General features: G+C 41.4%; 1 protein-coding gene across 1 annotated transcript in view; it reads left to right on the forward strand.

Moving 5' to 3' along the window:
• The window catches only part of DNER (delta/notch like EGF repeat containing), a gene marked incomplete at both ends in the record, with an annotated part of 331,941 nt that overhangs the window by 300,324 nt on the left and 6,377 nt on the right, over positions 1-25,240 (forward strand). Inside the window, 2 exons of the mRNA XM_082631051.1 lie at positions 11,757-11,888; positions 24,822-25,068. Coding sequence (XP_082487177.1) covers positions 11,757-11,888; positions 24,822-25,068 — 379 coding nt within the window. The remainder of the gene's footprint in view (positions 1-11,756; positions 11,889-24,821; positions 25,069-25,240) is intronic.

Here is a 25,240-nt window from a genome sequence, read left to right on the forward strand (position 1 = left end):
TACCCGCATCCAACCACCACGTCCTAGAAACATCTAGATCCTCTCACTTCTTCCTAGAGCCAACACCAGGCTGCCTGCATCTCCGCCTGCACTAGTGCAAGGTGTCCCCACACCCACCCCCTTCACCCCCAAACACTTGCCACACTGAAGAGACCTTTTAAATTAAAATCTAACCTCGTCTCTTCCTACTTAAAATCACCTACTGACATTTCATTGTCTTTAAGAAGAAGATCAAAGCCCTTAACTTGATCATCAAGACCTGGGAGGTCTGGCCCCATCTGGTCTTTCCAGGCTTTTCCTGGGCACCCCCATTGCTGTTTGATTCTTGAACACCCATGTCAAGCTCTTCTCAGTGATGTTCTTCCCCCGGACCTCCTGCCTCGCAATCCCCTGTGCCTCCCCTGCCCCCCATACACATGCTGTAGCTGGAAAGTCTACCCCTAGGCTTTTGTTCAGGGTCCTTACCCTGATCGCAGGGTGCGGTAGGACTCTTCCAGGTGAAGTAGGTTCAAACGTCACTCTAACTGGGCTTTGACAACAACAAATGCCTGTCTCTAGTCAGCCCTGTTAATTTTTCAAACTGTGGGGGACCACAGACTCTTTCCTAAAGTTGTTAGGAGAGTTGCACGATTAATGTGTTTTACAGAACACTGGTCAGATGGGATACTCCATGGAAGAAATGTCTGTGCCCCCCAAAATTGGGGACTTGGTACCTGCCATGTGGAGGTTCATAAAGAAGGCCCACATATTAGAGGCACTTACAGTCAAGAATCTTGTTTGCCTTTGTTTATTTCCAAATATATTTGATCATATAACTTTTTTTTTTCCCTTAAAAAAGAACCTATTCTGAGAACTAGCATTCCAGGGGAGGGACTGATAAAAAATTAACTGTCATCATGTAAGGAATCATGGTGCCTCTACTCTTGGAGTTGCTACCTTGGAACTAAATCCTCCTTCATTATAACTGAGGTTTAGGAAAATTTACTCTTGGCCAACTATTAAGTGCTCAAAAGCGCCCTAATTTGACTGAGTGGAGGGAATTAGGCAACTCATTGTTATCTAATTAGATACACCATCCAGTGTCACATTTACCTTTTGAGACTGGCTTTTTCAGTTGGCTCAAGACACTTCACTCTCAGGCCAGCAGACTAACTCTGGGAGGAGGTATGTGGGGAGCTCTGCCCTTCCTTGATGAATTTAGGCTTCTCCTTGAAAATACACTCCCTCCAGTCATCTGGACCCAGAGAGGTTCCCTCTCTTCAACCCCTGCAGGCCTTCTACACAGCTGTCTCCTTAAGACCTGGCCTGCATCCTGTCCATTTTTCAGTTTTTAACTTATTTTGTGTCCACTCTTGTCTCTGAGGCTTTGTAATTCTGCTGCCTAGAATTATTTGGCTCAGGACTAGTAGAGGGAAAGAAAGGATGCCCTCATGCAACATGAATTCTCCAGGACTTGCTTTGTTTCTACCTGAAATCATAGGCTGGAGATTACTGTACTCCAACAGGGAAGCCCAAAGTTCTTTCAGGCCTGTTGCCATGGCCACTAGAACAGTAGTCCAAACGGGAGGGACATCAGTGACCCATTGCTTTCTCACCATAGCAGAAGGTCTATATGCATTATTAAAAGTCAAATAATGTTATATTTCCCCTCTGTTTTCTAACTCAACTACTTTTCAATATTTGTCTCTCAGTTCACAATAGAGTATTCTCTAATTTCCAGCTCATTTTCATGGACAAATGCCATCAATGTTTTATTCTCACTGAGATTTTTAATTTGCATTTCTTTGATGTTGCGCATCTTTCATGTAATTATTGACCATTCATCTGTCTTACCTTGAGAAGAGTCTTTTCAAATCTTTTGCCCATTTTTTATAAAAATTGGATTTTTGTCATATTACTGAGATGTAAGAATTATTTACATATTCTAGATATAAATCCTTTGTCAGATAAACATTTTGCTCATCCATTCATTCTTTTTTTTTTTTCCCCAGCAGGACATCCATGCATTCTTAATGGTATTTTTGTGGGGAGCAAGTGCTTTTTTATTTTTGGTGATCTCTGATTTATCAATTTTTTTCTTTTTTAGTTTGTTCTTTCTTTGCCTAACTTATGATGATGACACTTTATCCAATGTTTTCTTCTAGCATTTTTTGAAATAGATTTTGCTTTTAGGTTTAGGTTTTGAGTTAATTTTTTTGTGTGTATGGTGTGACTTAAGGATGGAAGTTTTTTTTTTTTCCCCATACGAATATCCAGTTATCCCAGCATCCTAGCTAAAGGAATTCATTAGCACATTTTTAAGGAAACTGTTGACTGTGTATATGTCTTTTTCTTCCTTTGGCTGTTTTTTCAAAATCAAACTTTTTATTTTGAGATAATTGAAACTTCAAACTTCATAAGCCGTCTTAAGAAGTCACACAGAGGGATCCAGTGTACCATTTAGCCACTTACCCCCAATGGTAACAGGCTGTACAACTATAGTACAATATCACGCCCAGGATACTAACATTGATACAGTCAAGATGCAGAACAATTTCATCACAGGGATTCCTCATGCTTCCCTTTTATAGCCATACCCATTTCTCCTCCACCACAGGAAGCTTTCCTCTTAATCCCTGGAAACCACTAATCTGTTCTGCATCATTATAATTTTGGTATTCCAAGAATGTTTTATAAATGGAATCATATAGCATGTAACCTTTTTTTTTTCACTTAGCTTAATTCTCTGGCGATTCATCCAGATCATTATGTGTATCAAGTTTCTTCCTTTTTATTGCTGAGCTGTGTTCCATGATATGAATATATCACAGTTTGTTTAACTATCCCCGTGTTGAAAGAAATCTGGGTTCTTTCCAATTTTGAGCTATTATGAAGAAAGCTGCTGTAAACCTTCATTTACAGGTTTTTGTGTGAATATAAGTTTTTATTTTTTCTGGAACAGTTGCCCAGGAGTTCAAATGCTGGGTCATATGGTAGTTGATGTTTAGTTTTCCAAACTATGCCAGAATGTTTCCAGAGTGGCTTAACCATTTTCCCTTCCCATCAACAATATATAGTGATCCAGTTTCTCTCTATCCTTGCCAGCATTTTGTGTTGCCTTCATTTTTAATTTTAGCCATTTTGATCATGTGTTTAGTGATATCTTGTGGTCTTGATTTGAATTTCCCTAATTATAAATGATATTGGACGTCTTTTCATGTGATTGTTCGACATCTGTACATCCTCTTTGGCGAAACGTCTCTTCATGTCCTTTGTCCATTTTCTAATGGTATCCCATCATATCAAGGCTACATACTATCACATACTATGATTTCTGACCATTGATGTTGACCTTAATCACCTGAGGAAATGTTTATCAAGTTTTTCCCCTATAATGTTACTCTTTTCCCCTCTTTGCATACTTTACTCTTTGAAAGAAGGTTACTGTGTGTGGACCACACTTAAGGAATTGGGAGTTATTCTTTCCCTCTTTGAGGGTAGAGTAGCTACGTAAACTATGTGAAATTCTTCTGTAGGAGAGATTTGTCTGTTTTCCCCCATTTATTTATTTATTTATTTGATCATTTATTTATATCACTGTGGACTTATGGATATTTATTTTATACTTTGAGTTATAATCCAACACATTTTTATTTATTTTGTGGCTCAAAATGTTCCAGATTTGGACACTGGGAGTTCTTTCATTTTGGTTTCTGTGTCCCTTTGACATACCCCATTGTTGTTGGTGGAGAGAGTGTGTGTGTGTGTATGAATACTTATATGCTTTCCGGCACTGCAAGAAGCTCCAGTCTTATCTTGTATATTTCCTGCTCCAGTCTTGAATCAGCCATCTCTCCAAGGAGCCTTGGTTCTTTTTATTGGAGAATGATATTGGAAACCAAGATCTGGGCACTAGCTACGCTCATTGTTCCTGGGATGTTGTTGCTTCTAGATCCTCTCAGCTGACATAGCAAGGGGATGTGTGTGTATACTAACCCACGTGTCTATAAATATTGCCATATGTAACCATCTATATCTAAATAAAGCTAAACACGAATTTATACTAATTTCTCCAACTCTATTCCATTATTACATGTTTCATTCCAGCCTTCTCTCCTGTTTATCTGCAAATTCCCACACCAACAACAAGATTCCTGGCTCCTACCATCCAACATCCTTTTACTTACTTGCTTAGTTCCTATATACATGTAGAGCAGTATCAGAATTCATAACTTGTATCCTTGTGGGAAGCAACTTTATAAACTAGACTACAGTGCTGGTGTGCAGATCCTTCTGCCTTCCGTCCTACCAAGTCTACTCGTTCCAAAGTCACTTAGGTCATCACTGCCTCTCACCCTGCAGTGAGGTTGTTTCATACATTTGTAAATACTGTTAGATTATTTTTTCACAGTCTGCATTCATTTTTTAAAATTTTACATCTTTATTGGAGTATAATTGCTTTACAATGTTGTGTTAGTTCCTGATGTACAACAAAGTGAATCAGATATATGTACACATATATCCCCATATCCCCTCCCTTTTGAGCCTCCCTCCCGCCCTCCCTATCCCACCCCTCTAGGTCGTCTCAAAGCACTGAGCTGATCTCCCTGTGCTATGCAAGCTTCCCACTAGCCATCCATTTTACATTTGGTAGGTTATATATGTCAACGATACTCTCTCGCTTCGCCCCAGCTTCCCCTTCCCCCTCTGTGTCTTCAAGTCCGTTCTCTACCTCTGCGTCTTTATTCCTGCCCTGCCACCAGGTTCATCAGTACCATTTTTTTAGATTCCTTGTATATGCGTTAACATACGGTATTGTTTTTCTCTTTCTGACTTACTTCACTCTGTATGACAAGCTCTAGGTCCATCCACCTCATTACAAATAACTCAGTTTTGTTCCTTTTTATGGCTGAGTAATATTCCATTGTATATATGTGCCACATCTTCTTTATCCATTCATCTGTCGATGGACACTTAGGTTGCTTCCATGTCCTGGCTATTGTAAATAGTGCTGCAATGAACATTGTGGTACATGTATCTTTTTGAATTATGGTTTTCTCAAGGTATATGCCCAGTAGCGGGATTGCTGGCTCATATGATAGTTCTGTTTTTAGTTTTCTAAGGAACCTCCATACTGTTCTCCATAGTGGCTGTATCAATTTACATTCCCACCAATGGTGCAGGAGGGTTCTCTTTTCTCCACACCCTCTCCAGCATTTAGATTTTTTGATGATAACCATTCTGATTGGTGTGAGGTGATACCTCATTGTGGTTTTGATTTGCATTTCTCTAATGATTAGTGATGTTGAACATTTTTTCATGTGTTTGCTGGCAATCTGTATGTCTTCTTTGGAGAAATGTCTATTTAGGTCTCCCACTCATTTTTGGATTGTGTTGTTTGTTTTTTTGATATTGAGCTGCATGAGCTGCTTATAAATTTTGGAGATTAATCCTTTGTCAGTTGCTTCGTTTGCAAATATTTTCTCCCATCGTGAGGTTTTTCTTTTTGTCTTGTTTATGGTTTCCTTTGCTGTGTAAAAGCTTTTAAGTTTTGTTAGGTCCCATTTGGGTTTTTTTTGTTTTTATTTCCATTTCTCTAGGAGGTGGGTCAAAAAGGATCTGCTGTGATTTATGTCATAGAGTCCTCTGCCTATGTTTTCCTCTAAGAGTTTTATAGTGTCTGGTCTTACATTTAGGTGTTTAATCCATTTTGAGTTTATTTTTCTGTATGGTGTTAGGGAGTGTTCTAATTTCATTCTTTTACATGTAGCTGTCCAGTCTTCCCAGCACCACTTATGAAGAGACTGTCTTTTCTCCATTGTATATCCTTGCCTCCTTTGTCATAGATTAGTTGACCATAGGTGCGTGGGTTTATCTCTGGGCTTTCTATCCTGCTCCATTGATCTATATTTCTGTTTTTGTGCCAGTACCATACTGTCTTGATTACTGTAGCTTTATAGTATAGTCCAAAGTCAGGGAGCCTGATTCTTCCAGCTCTGTTTTTCTTTCTCAATATTGCTTTGGCTCACAGTCTGTATTCTTTCCTGGGATCTTCCAACTAGAGGGGTTTTGTTTCTGTTTTTCCTATAGAAATACAGTTTCTCAAGCACCGTTTGTTGAAAAGCCTATCTTTCCTTCATTGAATTGCTTTTAAACCTTTGTCAAAAATCAGTTGGCCATATTTGTGTGGGTCTGGTTTGGATTCTGTATTGTTTTTCATTGATCTATGTATCTATTCCTCTGTCAATACTACTCAGTCTTGATTGCTACAGTTATGTAATAACTATTGAAATCAGGCAGAATGATTCTTCTCAGTTACTCTTTTTCTTTCAAAACTGTTTCACCTATACTAGTGTCTTTGCTTTTTCATATAAATTTTAGAATAATCTTGTCTATATTTACAGAAGATTTTGATGAGGTATTAATAAGAATTGTATTAAACCTGTATATTAATTTGGGAAGAATTGATATCTTAACTATTTGGAGTCTTCCAGTCCATGAACACAGTATGACACTCTGTTTATTTAGATCTTTGATTTCTTCATCAGCATTTTGTAGTTTTCAGCATGTAACTCCTATACATGTACAACTAAATATTTCTCTCTTTTTGAGTGATTATAAATAGAATACAGTTTGGTGTGCACATGTTCAATGAGTGATTATAAATAGAATACAGTTTGGTGTGCACATGTTCCATCCTAGTGTGTAGATATACAACTGATTTTTGTATGTTTATCTTGTATCCTCTGACTTTGATGAACTTACTAGTTTTAGGATTCTGGGGGGGTAGATTCCTTGTGATTTTATGCATAGGTAGGTATGTCTTCTGAAAGTAGGGACAGTTTTATTTCTTCCTTTCTGATATGTATAAATGTTATTTCCTTTTATTGTCTTATTACACTGGCTAGAACTCCTCACACTAGTTTGAGTAAGAGTGGTGATAGCAGACATCCTTGCTTTGTTCCCAATCATAGGGGAAAAGCACAATTAAGTATAATGTTACCTATAAGGATTTTCAGATTTTTTTTTAAATCAAATTGAGGAAGTTACTCTCTATTCCTTGCTTGCTGATAGCTTTAGTTATGAATGGGTGTAGAATTTTGCCAGATGCTTTTTCTGCATCAATTGATATCAGCATATGATTTTTCTTCTTTAACATATTAATATGATGGATTATATTCATCAATTTTCAAATATTGAATTAATCTTGCCTTGCTGGGATAAAACCCACTTGGTCATAGTGTATAATTCTTTTTATATATTTCTGAATCTTGTCCTCTAATATTTTGTTCAGAGTTTTTGTGTCTGTGTTCATGAGGGATATTTGTCTGTAGTTCTCTCTCTCTCTCTCTCTCTCTCTCTCTTTTTTAATATTATCTTTGACAATATTGAATTTTTCACATCTAGAAATTCCATTTGGTTTTTTTTAAAATATCTTCCATTTTTATCTTCATTTTCCCCATGTTTTCCTTCACATTTTGAACAAATGTTTTGTTTACTCACCATCATCTGTTATTTATGGACCTCTGTCTTTTGACTGATTTTCCTTCTGGTTATAGGTCCCATGTTCTTGCTTTTTTTTGTGTGTGTACATCTGATATTTTTTTGTTTGAATGCTGGTCATTGTGAGGTAAGTTGTTGAGTGATTGGATTTCTTTTAAAAGTGCTGGCATTTTTTGTGGCAGGTAGGTAAGTTACTTGCTGACCTGATTGATCCTTTCAAGGTTTGTTTTTGTATTTTGTATTTTGGAGTCTCTAGTAGCCTTTAGGGATAGTTATGCCCTACTACTGAGGTGTGACCTTTTCCTCCCATAATGCACTGGGTGGCCAATGAAATGTCTGCATTTCAACCTGTGAGAGTTTGAATACTTCCCAGTCCTCTGTGAGCTTTGGGAACTGTTCATCTTTCCTCTTGTTTGCCATGCCTGTGGAGTTCCAACTTACTCGTACACAGTATTCAGCAGCAAACTCAGGGATGCATCATATCTCTGATGCTCCTTTTCTGAGTGGCTCTACCTTCTGTAGTGGTCTGTCCTACAAATTACAGCTATCTCAACCTCCACAAATTCCAGTTACTCCCCACATTTCAGTGAAACCGTTGTGTTCTAAATTGGTTCAGAATTTAGAATGCCAGAGTGGTTATGGTACTCAGCTGTTCGTTTGTCTCCTCTTAGCAATCACAGTCATGCACTGCTTGTTGTCTAATGTCTTAAAGTGTTTTTTAAAGTATATATTTTGTCCACATGTGTAATTATTTACAGTGGGAGGGCAAGACAGGTTCCAGTTGCTCCATTGTGGCAGAACTTCCAAGTAAGTCATTAGATTCATTTCATCTAGAATAAAATGCTTGTGAAGTATGAAGGAGTTATACTTACAGTACCCATTCCAGTGCTGGCACATAATAGGCTTAGATTTAATACTAGGTATTATGATTATAATGATTTTCATTGATATCATTTGGTGTGAGCTCTATTAACCCAAGGATTTACTGACAGCAGAGACTTCTGACTTCTTATCTTTTTCATTTTAATTTATCTGAGGAAAGCATACCGAATTAAACAGTCCACTTGTGAATTTGCATGCATACTACCAAAGGTGATACCTACTATACAGATTGCCTCTTAGAAAGTAGTAGATTGAAAAGCAATAGGAAAAGATTTAAAGTTCAGGCTTTGATTTCCAGCCTTAGTCAAGTAGAAATTTCATTTTGTATTCTCTTTACAAATGTTATTCAAGCACAACGGCGATTTAAAAGTAATTGATTTTCCCCACTCAAATAAAAAAGTAAGCGACTCAGCGAAAAAGTCATCTGGCTTAAGCCAGCAAAAGCATAAAGATTTATTAAGTATTATTAAGTATTAAGTATTATTAAGTATTTTTTATTATTTACTATATTTATTAAGTATTTATGAGTGGAGAAAGGTGATATAATGTACTAAGAACTCTTCTACTAAAATTAACTAGAATGCATATTGCTTGGAGATGGAATGGTGAGGTGTTGAAATGTATATAAGAACATAATACTCCTAATACAGGGAAGCATAAATGAAACCAAAATTAGTCTCTATAATTTGTAATAAATCTTCAGTTACCTTGCAAAGTGCATGATCACTGTGAGGCAGAGAAGAGCAATCATCTTTGTAAGTCTTCTGGTGGAAATTTCCTTGAGTGGCTCCATCATCAGAATCACCCCATATGCTTACCACCAGCATATGACACAGTGAAGTCCTCAGCTGCAAGCCAGTTGGGGGTAACTGATTCAAATAGAAGTGTAGGCATGTTAGTTTGTAAAATGGGCCAACAGAGTAAATCTAAAGGTATCTGTGAACTGTGCATTGCTCCACGGTTCTTCCAGAGCACATATGCTGTGGAAATAGCTGCTAGCTATTTGGGCTCCTGACTGGCATGGAGTTTTATCATGAACTGTCACTGAATGTCACTGAATCCCAAGTATAGCTCTAAGAACACTGTGGTGATGAAAGCCAGACTGGGATAGGTTTGGGACTCTCTCTGGGCCATGGTTCTTTGGTTCCTGGGTCTTAGATATTTGATGAATGTCTACAGAAAAAGTTCATCCTATTTTCTCCTGCCATTCTCTATTCCTACCAAGTCCTTCCAATCCAGTGAGTCCCAAGAAGAGATAAATCTGAGGATCTTAGACTTCTCTCAACTATATTAGAGCCACTTAGAGGTCCAAGAGCCAAAACATGTATTAGGGCTGCTCTGAACCTGAACTTGGCATTTACCTCCCTAGGGAAGCTCTGGACCAGAGCAGGACTGGGTGGGCTGGACTGACAGCTCTAGAGCTGCCCAAAATTTAGGGAGTTAAAAGGGTTTGACACTGACATTAAACTTCTGAAGCAGGGTGGGGCTTTTGAGTTTTGCTAGGCTATAGAAGTAGGGAGAAGTCAGGCCATTTCTGTAGCTATTGCTGCAAAGGTAACAGAGCATCTTATTTCGGAATTTGCAGTATTCAGATTGCCAGGGAAAGAAAGCTATTGTTTAGTAAATACCTTAGTTAAGCTTGTCTTCCTAAATGGATGGAAAGCAGTACTGATGTGTATATTTGTCAAGGCCTTTGATTTCATCCTTTTATCGCTTCTCAGCACATTCCTGTTTATATGTCTCTTCAACTAGTCTACCATGTAATGCCATTTGTAATAGTTTAGTCTATGCTCTTTTCCAGTCAGAGTGATTGCCCCATTAATAGACAGAAAACCTTTGAAAGAGGTTAGTAAGAGGCAATCAATTTCATGTCTTTCGTATTGATATAAATGACTATATTTATTGCAGGAAACAAATTCGCTTAGACACTACTGAATTATAAGCAATCTAGTAGGACCTAGACGTAGTAAATGTTTTATTTGACAGATTTTACTTTAAAAATAAAATAGTCTGCTGCCAGGTATGAAAAAAGTGTGAAGTGAAAGAGACGAACTATTTTAGTTTGAGATTCTGCCTCTAAAATGGTCTGTGAGTGACATATGGTGGTTTTATAAACACGAGGTAAACCAATAGCAGATAGAAAAGCTCTTTAATACTAATTAAGTAAGCCTGGAAGTAATTACCCAAGTGTACACTGAAATATTGCCTTTGAAAATGGACAGAATCTTTGATTTTGCTCTTTTGTTTTAGTCGATGACTATAGCAATGCTAGGAATTTTAAATATATATATATATATATATATATATATCACTTTTTACATTTATCTAAGCAAATGGAGGTATATTTAAAGTTTTCTTTTTCTCATTTTCACACTTCTAAGAAAGATTGCCTCAATTTGAAGTATCCTCTCTTCAGCTTCGTTGTGATATCTTTAAGAGGTGTACCCATTTTGTATTGACTCGTGCTTTAAAATCATACAAAGATGGCTTTGTTTGTGTAACTTCTAATAACAAGCTATTTCTTGTAAGTTGGTCTTTGGACCACAGTGATATCAGCCCATGTTCTGGTTTGTTAGTTTAAACTAGGCTTTCTCTGAGGGGATCAAGGATGCCCCCAAATGTTGGGTGTAGTGGCCTCAGGAGCTCCAGGTCACAGTTTTCATTATGGGGGAAGGACGGAAGGACTGGACCAGATGTGAGCTTCCCTCGGGGACCATTTCCCAGGGAAGATTATTTCAGTACTGGACTCACCCCAGACATCACAACTGTCATTCCTTAGGGGGCCCTGATGTGCTCCCTCAGCATTTCAATCCCTCCCAGAAGCATTTCCAGGGATTTGGAAAGAGGAGTACATTTTCATAATTGACTCAGGCTAGGCACACGTCTGTGACCTAGAACTATCCAGAAAATAGTCAAATGCCCAGGCTTACACAATCAAACACTTGGCTACAAAAAAAAAACAAAACAAAAAACCCCATAAACTGTGAGTTTTTTGGCTTTCCGGAGTTTCAGAAAAATAAGAAGATTCAGCTGACTAAATCCAAAACAAAATATATTTCTTTAGTAAAATCAGGAGCCCAAGTTTGTTTTTCCGATAAACTTCAAAAGGTTTATTCAGATATGGGAATCAGCTTCAGATAATGAATTCAAAAGATTAAAGGAGATTCTTTTTACCGGTGCCATTTCTTTTTCTTTTTTAAGCTTTACTTAAGTAAAGGATCCCTTGTCTGGAATTCTGGGAGAGTTCTGCACTTTATACAAACAGCCAGTTGGGCTGCATTGCAGGAGATAGTGACCCCAGCCTTAGATCTTTGCCGAGCTGGAGAAGTGACCGGGGACAGAGCCGCTGGGGCAGCTAGCTGGCTCACTGCCGCTTTTCTTTATCTCCTTAGGTGAAGAGTGTGACATCGACATCAATGAATGTGACAGTAACCCCTGCCATCACGCCGGTACCTGCCTGGACCAGCCCAATGGTTATACATGCCACTGCCCACGCGGCTGGGTAGGAGCAAACTGTGAAATCCGTGAGTATTCTGCCGCTCGGCCACTGTGACTTACCGTTACATTTTCATTCAATGAGAAGAGGATGCGCCGGCCCCACAGCACTCACAGGTGAGGCAGTGAGGCCCAAGGGGTACCCTGAGCCCCCCGTGCCTCCCGGATCCCAGTTGAGGGCTTTGGCTCAGTGTGTTATGCTGCTCCCCCCGCCCTTCCTGAGTCTGAATCCAGCCTTTCCACCGGGATGAGAATGCACAGATGTCATCCAGAGTTCGTGGCTGCTAAGGCAGCCAAAAATGTGCTTAGCAGAGAAGCATTAGAATCGCATCAGAAAAGAGAGTCTTTGTGTTGAAAGCATTAAGAAAACCACACAGAATGTAAATTCACTTTGCATTCTTTGTCTTCAAGTGTCTTCAAACGTATTAGGTTCCATCAGTTGCCTGGAGAAAAGTTCCGTGAGGATGAGCATAAAAGATAAAAATCTGAAAAATACTTTGAGCTGCTTAGAGTGAGGTGTTCTCTACAGATGGACTCACAGAAGTTAGACAGTGTCAGGATCAGGATTTTGTATATTAAAACCACGTATCTACTAGGACTGAGGTGAAAACGAGAACTGCCCTGGAATTGGGTTTTCATTGTTTTGTAAATCGCTAAAAACTCAGCGTTGAAGTGTGTTTTCTTCTCATTTAAATTAGTCAGCGTAGTTGGGTTTGGCTCTCTCCTAAAATCTCCCTCCTGGGCCCTCTTTCCCACTCTCTTACTCTTCATCAGGCAAAGACAGCTCATCTGCTGTGTGAGTTTGGCAGGAGTCAGCTCAGTATACATAGCCGTGTCTGTCTGTCTGTCTGCCTCTTGGGCTGGCCTGTCTGCTGCCTCTACTCCTCCACGCTGTACATGTTTCAAGAACAGGCCCCTCACTGGTGGTCCAGCACCGCCCATGGCTGCACGGGCTTGTCTAATTCTTGGTGTGTGTGTCGAGTGGGGCATGGCCAGTAACAGGAAACCTTCTTATCCACAAATATGGACCATATTCTTCAACCTCAACTTGACCAGTAATGAAGGTGTTATTTGGGCTCCTGTCTGCTCACTCTTTGTCTTTGTCTTGGCTCAGGACTTGAGAGAGTAATTCCTTTTAGGTCTCCCCCTCATCCTTTCCAAATACCCCTATACAGAAAGGTTTTAGAACCAACTGTTCTTGCTCACGATGGCTGAGAAACACTCTGTTGTTGAAGAAAGGGAAGGAAAGGGATTCCAATGGTACAGATGCTCAGGGCTGTGAATTGATGCAGGATGTTAAGACTAAAGTAGATATAGGATGATAAGTCCAGTCTGGTGAGATCGGTTGGTGGGAAGGATCCCAGATGTGGGTCAGGACCTCGGTTCTCGCCCTGGCTGTGGCACTTATTGTGTGGCTGCATTTAGTTGTGCTGAGTCTCAGTGTACTTATCCATAAAATAGGACCAGTTTTCGTTACAAAATTTGATAATTCTGTGAAAGGACAAATTTCACGCCTTGGGCCAGAGGAATATCTATGTATAATTTTAAAATCCTCGGTGTGAAGATAAATGTATAGGAGAATATGGGTAAAGAGTCAGGAACACAAAGGATGCCCTTAAGATATTTTGAAGTAAAATCTTATAACTATAAAAAAATTTAGTTTTACTTCCTTCTGGTGATGGATAAGATAGGCAAAAGATATACAAGGATGGAATAATAAGGACAAAAGTTGGCTTCATGGTCTAGCTCCGTCATGGTCAAATGTATCTCAGCCTTGTCTTTCTCACTTGTAAAATGGTGATAGAAAAGTTGCTGTGAGGCTTAACGGAGGCAAATTTGTGCAGATCTCGGCTATGCAGTAGGCACTAAATAAGTGTTAGCTGCTGCTTCTCTTTCCTTCTGCGCCACTGTCGCCCTTATCCTATGAGCTCCTCCTGGCAAACACTAGCCTTTGGCACTTGTCAGAGGGCACAGGCCACTCACTCTGAGCAGCTGGGTGTGACGGGACCCATCACACATCTCAGCACACACCTGGGTTCTCTGTTCACCCAGAGTAGCACTTTCCATTTGATGATCTCATTTGCACCCCTCCATTCAGCCAAAGGTGTTAAAATAAATGTCATCACAGATTAGGCTCTACTGGGTCCCAATGTTGGATGCTTCCATCCTTGACCTGAGCATAAGAATGGAGAATAAGCATATAAGGTTTGCGATAACACACAGGTGGAACTGGTGGCCAGTGCCGAGAGAAATGGATCTGAATCAATGGGACGGATTCAAAGCAGAAGTGGAAGCAGAGTTTGGACTGTCAGTGGGCAGGGAAGATATAAGAGGTCTCCTGTCCTGTATGAGCCATGGGACCCATGGTCTCTGAGGTTTCTTTCTAACCCTGAACATCTATGATCTTCTGAAGTGGCTAGAAACCAAGAGGAGGGTACCTGAATGACACAAGGTCAGGTTGGTAAGTCTCAACAGGAAAGCTCAGATGAACCAGAGAAGAGGGATAACCATGGCCCATGTAGCTCCATAGCATGGCGGGCTCCGAGTTGTCAAAGGCAGTAATGGGGCCTCCCACCAGCCTGACCTCTGCTTCCTAAGGCCATTCACCTGCCCTCCTTTCTTGTTCACTACACTTGAGTCACACTGTCCTCCTTTCCCTTCTGTGAGCAGGTCCCGTTCATTCCTGCCATCAGGGCCTTTGCCTGCACTGTTCCCCATGCCTGGAGCTCTCTTCCTTGCGATTTTTTTTTTTTTTTTTTTTTTTTGTGGTACGCGGGCCTCTCACTGTTGTGGCCCCTCCCGTTGCAGAGCACAGGCTCCGGACGCGCAGGCTCAGCAGCCATGGCTCACAGGCCCAGCCGCTTCGCGGCATGTGGGATCCTCCCGGACCGGGGCACGAACCCGTGTCCCTTGCATTGGCAGGCGGACTCTCAACCACTGCGCCACCAGGGAAGCCCTTCCTTGCGATTTTAGCACAGCTGTCTCCTTCTCAGCTTTTAGGTCTCAGCTTGAATGTCACCTTCTCAGATGCCTTCCCTGACCACCTGTATTTGTTTCCTACTGTGGCTGCAACGAATTACCACAGATTTAATGGCTTAAAACGCAACATGACTGTCTTCCTTCTGGAGTTTCTAAAGAACCTTCTTCTTTGCCTTCTCCAACTTCTAGAGGCTGCCTACCTTCCTTGGCTCGTGGCCCCTTCCTCCATCTTCAAAGCCAGCAATCACATCTCTCTGACTCCTGCTTCCATTGTCACATTTCCTTCTCCAGATCTCTCATAACCCTCTTTCACTTATAAGGACTCCTGTGATTACTTTGGGCCCATGAAGGTAATTTAGGATAATCTATCCATCTCAAGACCGTCAGCTCAATCGCATCTGCAGAGTTCCTTTTGCCGTGGAAGGTAGCATAATCAAAGATTCTGGGGAATAGTATGTATTTGTCTTTGGGAGACCATTATTTGGCCTACCATAGCACCTTATCAGCAGCGTTTCATTACTCCCGTTTGTTCTTAAAAATTATAACATTTGGAGATGATTTAGCATTACTTTTTTTCTGTTACAGCATCATCCTAATCATTATAATAAGTATTCACATAAACATAACTTAGACTGATTAAAGGGGCAGGATTTGGTGAATAGAATGGGTGTTGCTCTTAAGAACAGGGATCTGGATTGGTCCTGCCACCCAGCCAATCACCAGGCAGGAGGAAGGGCATTTTATCTCTCTGGAGCTCAGTTTCTTCATCCATAAAATGAAGGATTAAATGAAATGGTTAGTTTTCTTCCTTCCAGCCCTAGCATTGTTGGATTCACCCTCAAAGTAGCGTCATGCTCTGCCAGGAAGCACAGATTATAATAAGGCAGGCATTTCCTATTGCCTTTTCCTTACAGAACACCATAGGATGTTTCCTATTGCATGTGGAAAAGAGAAATTCATAGAATACGTGTGTGATACTCACAAACACACACTGAGAGTTTGTGCAGATTCCAGTGAAGGAAGGGCTCTGCATGTGGAAATGAGTCTACTTTGTCATCAGCCAACACTAGATTCAGAAACCTCAATGGGATTTACATGCAAATTAACACCATTTTAGAGGTTCCATGGCTCACATTCCTAATGTTTACCCTAATAATGGATCGTTTTTAGAAATGTGCCCTTTAGAGTTATTATCTGGCCCCCAATCAGTCATAAGAAGCAGAAATCTAGCAGACCACACATATTTATCAAAACCATCAAAAACATTGATCCAGAGCTATCCTAAAAGGATCATGAGAGTAGCTATGGTGTTTTATACATATTCTGAGACAAATGCAAACCCTAAGTTCTAGAAACTAACAAAACAAGCCTGCTGAAGTTTTAATTCTGACACTTGTTCTTAACCACCTTTGGACTGATCAAAAAATTTTGGGAGGATTTTAATAAAACTTTTGCCTTCCTAAAATCAAAGTCTAAAATTCAAAATTCTTAAAATTCTCTACATAGTGGAATGTTTTGTATCATTTGTGTTGGAGCTTTAAGGTCTATACAGTTAGAGTTACAGACAGTCCTGCTGACTGAGAGTTGGCTAGTTCTATATACTGAGCAGTTGAATCTATGGTTAAACTATTGAATTAATGACATTCTGCAGTTGAGAACTAGGGGAACAGGGCATCTTGGATTTATGCATTCAATGAATAATTAAGGCCCTCTTATTGTCAGACGTCAAGCACAGTGCCCAGGATATAAAGATTAATGAAACAGCTCTTGCCTTCAGGATCTCCTCCTCCAAGGGTGGGTCTTCATATGTGACAGGAGTTGCTGTGAGACTTCGTGCAGGTAGCTCCAGGAGCCCAGGGAAGGAGCAAAGTTGGATATCTGGGGCTGCTTCTTCCCAAAATGCATGGAACTTAATAATGCTTGAAGAAACCCATCAAACCGTTATGTTATATGAGCAGTCCTTATCGTACAAATAGATTCGGATCTTTTGTTCTCATTTTTGTGTAAAGCAGGATTTTTAAAAAAAGAAAACTAATTTGGGATTAACATACACACACTGCTGTATATAAAATAGATAACTGGGCTTCCCTGGTGGCGCAGTGGTTGAGAGTCCACCTGCCGATGCAGGGAACACGGGTTTGTGCCCTGGTCCAGGAAGATCCCACATGCCGCGGAGCGGCTGGGCCCGTGAGCCATGGCCGCTGAGCCTGCGCGTCCGGAGCCTGTGCTCCGCAACGGGAGAGGCCACAACAGTGAGAGGCCCGCATACCGCAAAAAAAAAAAAAAATAGATAACCAACAAGGACCTACTGTATAGCACAGGGAACTATATTCAATATTTTATAATAAACTATAAGGGAAAAGAATCTGAAAAAGAATATATATATATGTACATATATATATACACACACACATACACACACATATATATATAAAACTGAATCACTGTGCTGTACACCTGAAACTAACGCAACATTGTAAATCAATTATACTTCAATAAAAAAGAAAACAAACAAAATAAAATTAATTAATCTTCCTCCCCATGGAGACTCCCCACTTCACTCCCCAAAGGTAACAACTGTTACCCATTTATTGTGGATTCTTCCAGATGCTTTCAGTCACTGTATAAAGTCCCATTTTCTCCCGTACACATGGGACTATTCTATACATACTGTTCAGCATCTTGCTTTTATGCTTAGTAATATATCTTGAGTATTTATCCATGTTGGCTTATGCAGATCTTCAATTTTTTTTAACACCAGACAGTATTTCCATTTTTTAGATGCTGTATAATTTATTTAATCATACCCCTATTGATTGACAGATAACTCATTTTCAGGTTTTTGGTATTAAAAACAACAGTAGAGTGAAAATTCTTATATATACATATTCTTGTGTGAGAATATCAGTAGAATAGATTATTGAAAATGGAATAGTCAAATTAAGGGGTCCTTGAATTTTTCATGAGCGTTTATTTATATATTGGCTCTTTGCCAATAAAACTTTTTCTCTTGGAAGCAATGGTGTTGGGGGTTGAAGTTGACTCGCAAGTCCCACTTAATCCACAATTACCTTGCTAAATACTTTGAACACCAAGGCTGCATCCTGCACTGACCTCTTGGGAAGCTATCGTGGCTAGATGTGGGGAAGCAGCCTGATTATGGGAAGGACATGACTGTGAAGTTGTGCGGTCCTGGTTTTGAATCCCAGCTCGGGTACTTACTCCTGGTAAACAAGAGCTCTGAGCCACAGGCCTTGATAAATGGGGTAATGAATGTGAATAACACAGTGCAGTACAGTGCCTGGTTCACAGTGAGTGCTCAGTAAATGGTTGCCTTAATTGCTATCATCAGTTGTCACTCTCTGAGCAGTGAGCAGCCTCTGGGTGTCTATTCAAAGTGAAATTTCCCCGCCTCTGATGGAATATTGATAAATTAGATGTTTCTGAGATAACTACTAATTTTCTAAACATACTGAATATTTTAGGATAACAGGCATTCTATAGATATGTAGTTTTATTGATGTAATTAGACCTTGACTTTTCTGTTCCAAGGTAGATACAGGTATTCCACGAGGGGAATCTTCATCCTCCCTTCCTGAAGGGTCCTGATGGATGCATATAGCAGAGATAAGTGTTTCTTAGGCCTTTTGACTGCAACCCACAGTAACAAATAGATTTTGCATTTTGATGCGGCACATAACATACAGTGTCTCTCCCACTCACACAAAACATGAAGTAGTACTTACTTTACAAGTGTGACACGCTTTTATATGGTTTTCTAAATTTATTTTCTAATGCAGTCTGGCCCCAATACATTGATTTCCACATTGTGCAGTATGGAAAACATTACTTATTAAGTGTTTAGAGCCAAAGTGTGTGGTTCAAATTCAGGTTCTGCCACTTATTACATGTGGAAACCTGGGCAAGATTCTTTTCCCTTTAGGTTATTACAAAATATTGAGTATAGTTCCCTGTGCTATACAGTAGGTCCTTGTTGGTTATCTATTGTATATACAGTAGTGTGTGTATGTTAATTCCAAATGAGTTTTATTTTTTAAAAATCCTAGTTTATACCAGAATGAGAACCAAAGAACCGAATCTATTTGTACAATAAAGACTGCTCATATAACATAACTGTTTTGATGGGTTTCTTCAACCATTATTAAATTCCATGCATTTTGGGAAGAAGAAACCCAAGTCAACCAACTTTGCTCCTTCCCTGGCTTCTTTGGAGTCCCAGCTGCTTCCTGTATAAAAGGGAGATAGTAGCAATGTCCACTTCAGAGCATCGTATGAGGAATAAAGGACCTAACACACTTAGAATAGCGTTCAGCACACATTGAACTCTCAATAGCCGTTTGCTGTTATTAACCAAAATGCTGAACAAAATAATACAACTGTCTATTTGATGTCGCCCCTTGGGTGTCTTGAAGGCACTTCCAATTCAACATGTACAAAAGAAAACTCATGAGCTTCCACTCAAACCTGGTTGTCTTGCCATGTCCCCTGCTTGCCTCCAGCACTTCATCCATCCAGGGATACAAGCCAAAGGCCAAGAAATTTGACACTACCTTTGTCTCTCCTCACTGGCCTCTACAAGCTGCACAGTCTGGCGAATTCCACCCCTAACTCACACCCACATTCCTTCACCTCTCTGTCTCCACCCCGCTCACTCAGGCCAAGCCACCACCAGCTCCGCCACATGCCGCAGTAGCCTCTGACCTGGCTTCCACCCTAGCCCCTCAAACCCTTTCTTCATATACAGCCAGAAGCAACCTTTCTTTTCTTTTTGCTTCCTTTCTTTCTTTTTAGTTTTCCAAAAGTATTTAACCTTTTCATTATTTGAAAATTTTTTTCATTGTGGTAAAATACACATAACTATCTTAACCATTTTTAAGTGTTAAGTACATTTATATTGTATACAATATTGTAAGTACATTTATATTTATATTGCAACCATCACCACCATCTTTCCTCAGAATTCTTTTCATCTTGCAAGACAAACTCTACACCCATTCAACAGTGACTGCCCATGCTTCCACCCCATCTCCCCCAGCCACCTTCCCTCCCTCCCTCCCTCCCTTCCATCACCCGCCCCCCTCCTCAGCCTCTGGTAGCCACCATTCTACTCTCTGGGTTTTTTTTTTTCCTATATGTTGCACATATAAGTGACATCATGCAATATGTATCTTTCTGTGTCTGGTCTATTTCACTCAGCAGAATGTCCTCCAGTTCATCTATGTGGTCATAAATGGCAGAGGCATCTTTTCAAAGTGCAAATCTGAACCCTCAGACCCTCCCTGCAACCACTGTTTCCATCCTTGCCCACACCAAGTTGCTATTAAAGTACATCAGTGGGGCTTCCCTGGTGGCGCAGTGGTTGAGAGTCCGCCTGCCGATGCAGGGGACATGGGTTCGTGCCCCGGTCCGGGTAGATCCCACATGCCGTGGAGTGGCTGGGCCCGTGAGCCATGGCCGCTGAGCCTGTGCGTCCGGAGCCTGTGCTCCGCAGCGGGAGAGGCCACAACAGTGAGAGGCCCGTGTACCGCAAAAACAAACAAACAAACAAACAAAAACATTAATGACTAAAGAGCAAAGGCCACACTCTTGCCTATGGGACTGGGAGGGCTGCCCCTACACTGTGGGGAGGTGCCCCGTCTTCACTCAGACAGTCTCTGCCTCTCTGCCTTGAGCGGCCACCCTGTCCTCCTTCCAGCTCTTCACTCTGCTTTCCACCTCCTCGCAGGTCTTTGCCTGGGACAGCCTTCCCTTTGCTGTTCTCCATCCCTGGTGACTATGCACTTACCCTTAGAGCCACGCTTGCTGTGGACCCCCATCGCAAAAGCTCTCCTGATTCCCCAGTTAGATGACGATTCCCTTGTCCCCTCTCGAAGCAGTGCCGCTCTGGTCCCTCATGGCTTAGCACACTTGGACTTAGCCATGCGGCTTAGCCCACTTTCCTCTCAGTCTTCCCTTGCTTCTTACCCCAGGCACTCAGCACAATGCTCGGCGTATAGTAGGTGCTTATTGATACCGGTTCAGTGATGGGATTGCTAGGAGGGAGGCAAGCTGTGCCTTCCGTTCCCCCCGCTTCTGCATCTTCTGAAGATTAATGAGAATGTTAACTTTTTTCAGTCTCATTGACTGTTTTGATTGTCCACCTGACTTTTAGCTACAGAAAACATAAATTTGAAATCCCACCTCAGTTGTTCTAGGCCACAGATGGTTCAAAAATTATCTAGCTATCTAAGTGACATCTACTCCAAACAGACTTTCATTCCTTTACTTTCAGACTCTTTTTAAGTCTGAAAAAGACTTTAAAAGTAGGTGGACAAATTAGTCTAGCTAGATTCACCTGGGTAAATGAAAAAACAGATATGGGAAATGTATTTTAGAATTAAATTTGTCTATCGAATGAGGTCTCTTTTAGGTGGAGCGGAGGTGGTCGGTGGGTCTCGTTTTATCCTCAGCTTGGCCGCTGACTGCCTGCTTTACCTTGAGCAGAGGCTCCGAGTCCAGCCCCTACGTAGCTCCTATTTTCGTACCGATTGAAATGTTAAAGGTGAAAGCACTTTAGAAGATACAAAACCTCAAACAGATTGAGTTTAAACCGAAATGCAAATGCTCCCTGAGACCCAGAAGTGCGACATTTTCCCTGAACAGTTGGTGTGCATGCGTTCCTGGTCATGCACCTGCCAGGGCTGGTGAGGTCATCCCTTCCAGCATGCTCTGGTGCATGATTTTTCCCCGAGCCCTGCCGCAGCCACTATAGTAAATGATTCATGCACTGGGACCCCCCGTATGCAGCAGAGCGATGACTTATGGACCGGGAGGCGGCAGCTGCAGCCACCTGCTGCAGATACATTTGCTGCCTCGCAGACCAAATGTTGGATGTATTCAGATCCAGCTTGCCTACGAATCCACCTAGCGTGCAAAGCAGCCACATTCACTTATCAGACAAGTTTTAGATGACAATAGGATGGAAAAAGCAAAGGACGGGCAGGGAGGAGAAACAGAAGTTCAGGAGAAATTTTGAGAAAGTTTTCCCAAAAGTCCAAACAGCTTGGAATTCAGAGTTTGGGGAAATAGAGCAGATGGTCAGAAATGCAAGCGATTTAGGCAGCTTATTAGGCCTGGGGCAGTGTGCCGAGCACGTAACCTAGTACAGTTGTTTTTCTGCTTCAGTGGCCGTGTGCGGTTGTGCACTGGCTGTGTATACACAATCAGTGTGATGTGTAAGCTGTTTACACGAAGGTGTGCATTGACCATAGGAACTCATCAGGAACTTGTGTGGCTGCCACAGTGGTCAGATCTGAGTGCTCCACCGAGCTGGAGTAGAAACAGTATTGGCTGCCCTCGTGACGATGCTCAGTGAGTGTTATAGCGCACCCTGTGAGTGCTGGACTCCAGCCTACGACTGAATTTTTCAGAGAATGTTGAAATACTTGGAAATCAAGTGAGTCATGCTTCTCTTTCAGCCAGAAAGATGACTTGTCTCTCTCCATGTGCACCAGGTTACTGCCAGATGAAAAGGCTGCCAATCCGGGACTGAGTCTTGGTTTCACAAAACAACCCCTCTCTTCCATTGTGACCATTTATTTGCAGTGATTTATGTCGTTCCATCTGCCTGTGTGTGCGTTGGCTGCCCGGGCTTTGTGATCAGGAAGGCAGGCTCGAGTGGCAAAACCAGACTTCGAGGCCCTTGGTGTAAAACTCAGGAGCCAGAAGATCTGGACACACACTCAGAAGTCACTTCATTCATCCCGTTCTTCTCAAACTCTCAGGAACCAGCCAGGCTCAGGGCATGGGTCAGTTTTCCATTAGGCTTCTAGGAAAAAGGTCTGCACACTCGGATCCTTGTTTGGGTGTTTACCTGTGCTCTTGTGCAGATCGTAACTTGTCAAGGGAAAGAATAGCTGATTCTGAGACTCCAGTGTCACCGAAGATGTCGCTAAGATGAGAGTATGAGGACCCAGAGGTGACAAATACTTTCACCTAAAGTGGAAAGGGGCCTGAGGATTTCACGGGAAGACAGGCCCATTCCCACCCACCCCTGAGTCCCATTTCCAAGCACCCAGAGTCCTAAGGTGGAAATCATGGCCTGGAGGTGATGGTGGTGGAGGTGGCGGTGTGAGTGAAGAAGAGAATGCATCCTCTTTCCCAAGTTCAGTTTCTCTTTGATCTTATCTAGCCCTTTTTAATCTTCACAGCTTCCTTTCAAATCCTGGTCACATTATCTGAACCATTCCATTCGTATGCAGGTCTGTAAACAGGACATAATTAGACACTCTTGACCTGTGCCAGATACAGCAATTATGTCCATCCATCCACTTTTTTCCTGCCCATCCAGGTTGGTGTTTTTTGAATGGGCACAGGGCAATGCCTGATAATCCTCAGCTCAGAGTGCGTGCCTCAGAGGATAGGATCCTCCTCCTCTGTATCCTTCCCTCTTCCACCACTGCAGCTGCTCCTCCTTAGGGACCACCCACCATGGGCCCAGCAGTGGACTTTCTTACTTTTCTTTACATGTTTTCGAACTTAACGCTCCCAGCAAGCTTATAGGGTATATGTTGCAATTATCATCTTATAACGGAAGAAATTGAGGCTCAGGGAGGTCAAGTAAACTTTGCAGCTGGGATTGAAAGCAAGGTTGGTGTGATCCCAAGGCTCACACCCCTTCTGCTAGTTATGCTGGAAGATAATCCCATGGGTGTTTTCTTCAAATGACTTATTGCTTACTTTTTAATTATTACAAACAGACTGCATTCTTCTCTGTTTTTTTTTTTTAAGTTGGAAAAGACTGAGGTGTGTAAAGAAGGAAATAAAAATCCCATGCAGGCCTGCTTTTCAGAGATCACTGTCGTTAGCACACTGCTGTGTGAGGCAGAGGCTAAGAACTTGGACCCAAACTTGCCAACATGCTCACCCGGGAAGTGACATCAGCTTCCTAGACATTGTCTGTAAAGTGGGGAGAAGGAATAATATATCTTCCGGGGGTTGTGATGATTAAATGAGGTGTTTTCAAAAAGCTTAGCGTAGTAAGAAAACAACAAATGTTCATCATTGGTATCACTCCATCCTGAGCTTTTCAGTAAGGTAGACGTTGGAAGCTCATATGTGATTGTACTTTACAACTAGGTTCTGTTCAGTAACCCTTTTTTTTTTTTAATTCTTTTGCTATTTGGTGAATATCTCTCCGTCTCACTAAGAGTTGAATATTTAGGTTGTTTCCCATTTTTCCATTTTTACGAATTGTGTTGTCTGTTGGTGGGGTAGAGAGAGAATATGGGGTTGAGAGACTCCAGCTATATCTATAATGTGTTATTTCTTTTAAAAAAGACCTTTAAACATATAAAACAGAGAAGGTCAAATAGGAACATTTATTAACTTTGAGCGGTGAGTACATGGGTGTCTGTGCTATCTTCTGAACTTTTTTCTAAATGTGTGATAGTTGATAATCTAACATTTAAAAATTGTGCTGCTGAGATGAACATCCTTGCCCCCAGGGCTTTATGCATTTATAGGATCATTTCCTCAGCATAAATTCTGAACATTGAAATTTCTGGGTCAAAGGAAACTCCATGCAGTCTGCACAGGGGTTGTGTGTCCATTCACACAGTCCCCATTTCTGTACCCCTGTCAACTGTGGTTATCAAAATTTAAAAATAATATTTGGGAACTGATATAGGAATTGCATTTTAAAAAAATAATTATGAAGCTAAACAATTTTCTACTTGTATTTCCTTGGTGAATTCATTTTTATATTCTTTGTGCATTTTTCTATGGCATGTTCCTGTTTTTTCTTAATGATTTGTAAGAGGTCCGTATATAGTAAGGCCTTTGGTCTGGATTATCCATAGAAAACAATTCTTCCCAGCTTGGACAGCCCTTATATTTTAGGTTCCTGATGTGAGGACAGGAAAGTCCTCCCCATTCAAAAGGCCACAACTCATCCGCAGCCGTTTGCTTCTATCTGCCTTCAGACATCCAGTGGAAGTCCGGGCACATGGCGGAGAGTCTCACCAACATGCCCCGGCACTCTCTCTACATCATCATCGGCGCCCTCTGTGTCGCCTTCATCCTGATGCTCATCATCCTGATTGTGGGGATTTGCCGCATCAGCCGCATCGAGTACCAGGGCTCTTCCAGGCCGGCCTACGAGGAGTTCTACAACTGCCGCAGCATCGACAGCGAGTTCAGCAATGCCATCGCCTCCATCCGGCATGCCAGGTGGGCGGCGGGAGGAGGCGGGAGGGAGGTGCTGCTTTCACATGCGCATTCTCAGTATCAGGGTTATATTATGAACAGGACTTGACATCCCCAAGGAGGGTTTCAAAGAATAAAACATAAGTTCAAGGTAGTGTTGGGGGACCGGATAATTAGGCTGTTTCATAAGCAAACC

The sequence above is a fragment of the Mesoplodon mirus genome (assembly GCF_964341445.2).
Source record: "Mesoplodon mirus genome assembly, chromosome: 8".
NCBI lineage: Eukaryota > Metazoa > Chordata > Mammalia > Artiodactyla > Ziphiidae > Mesoplodon > Mesoplodon mirus.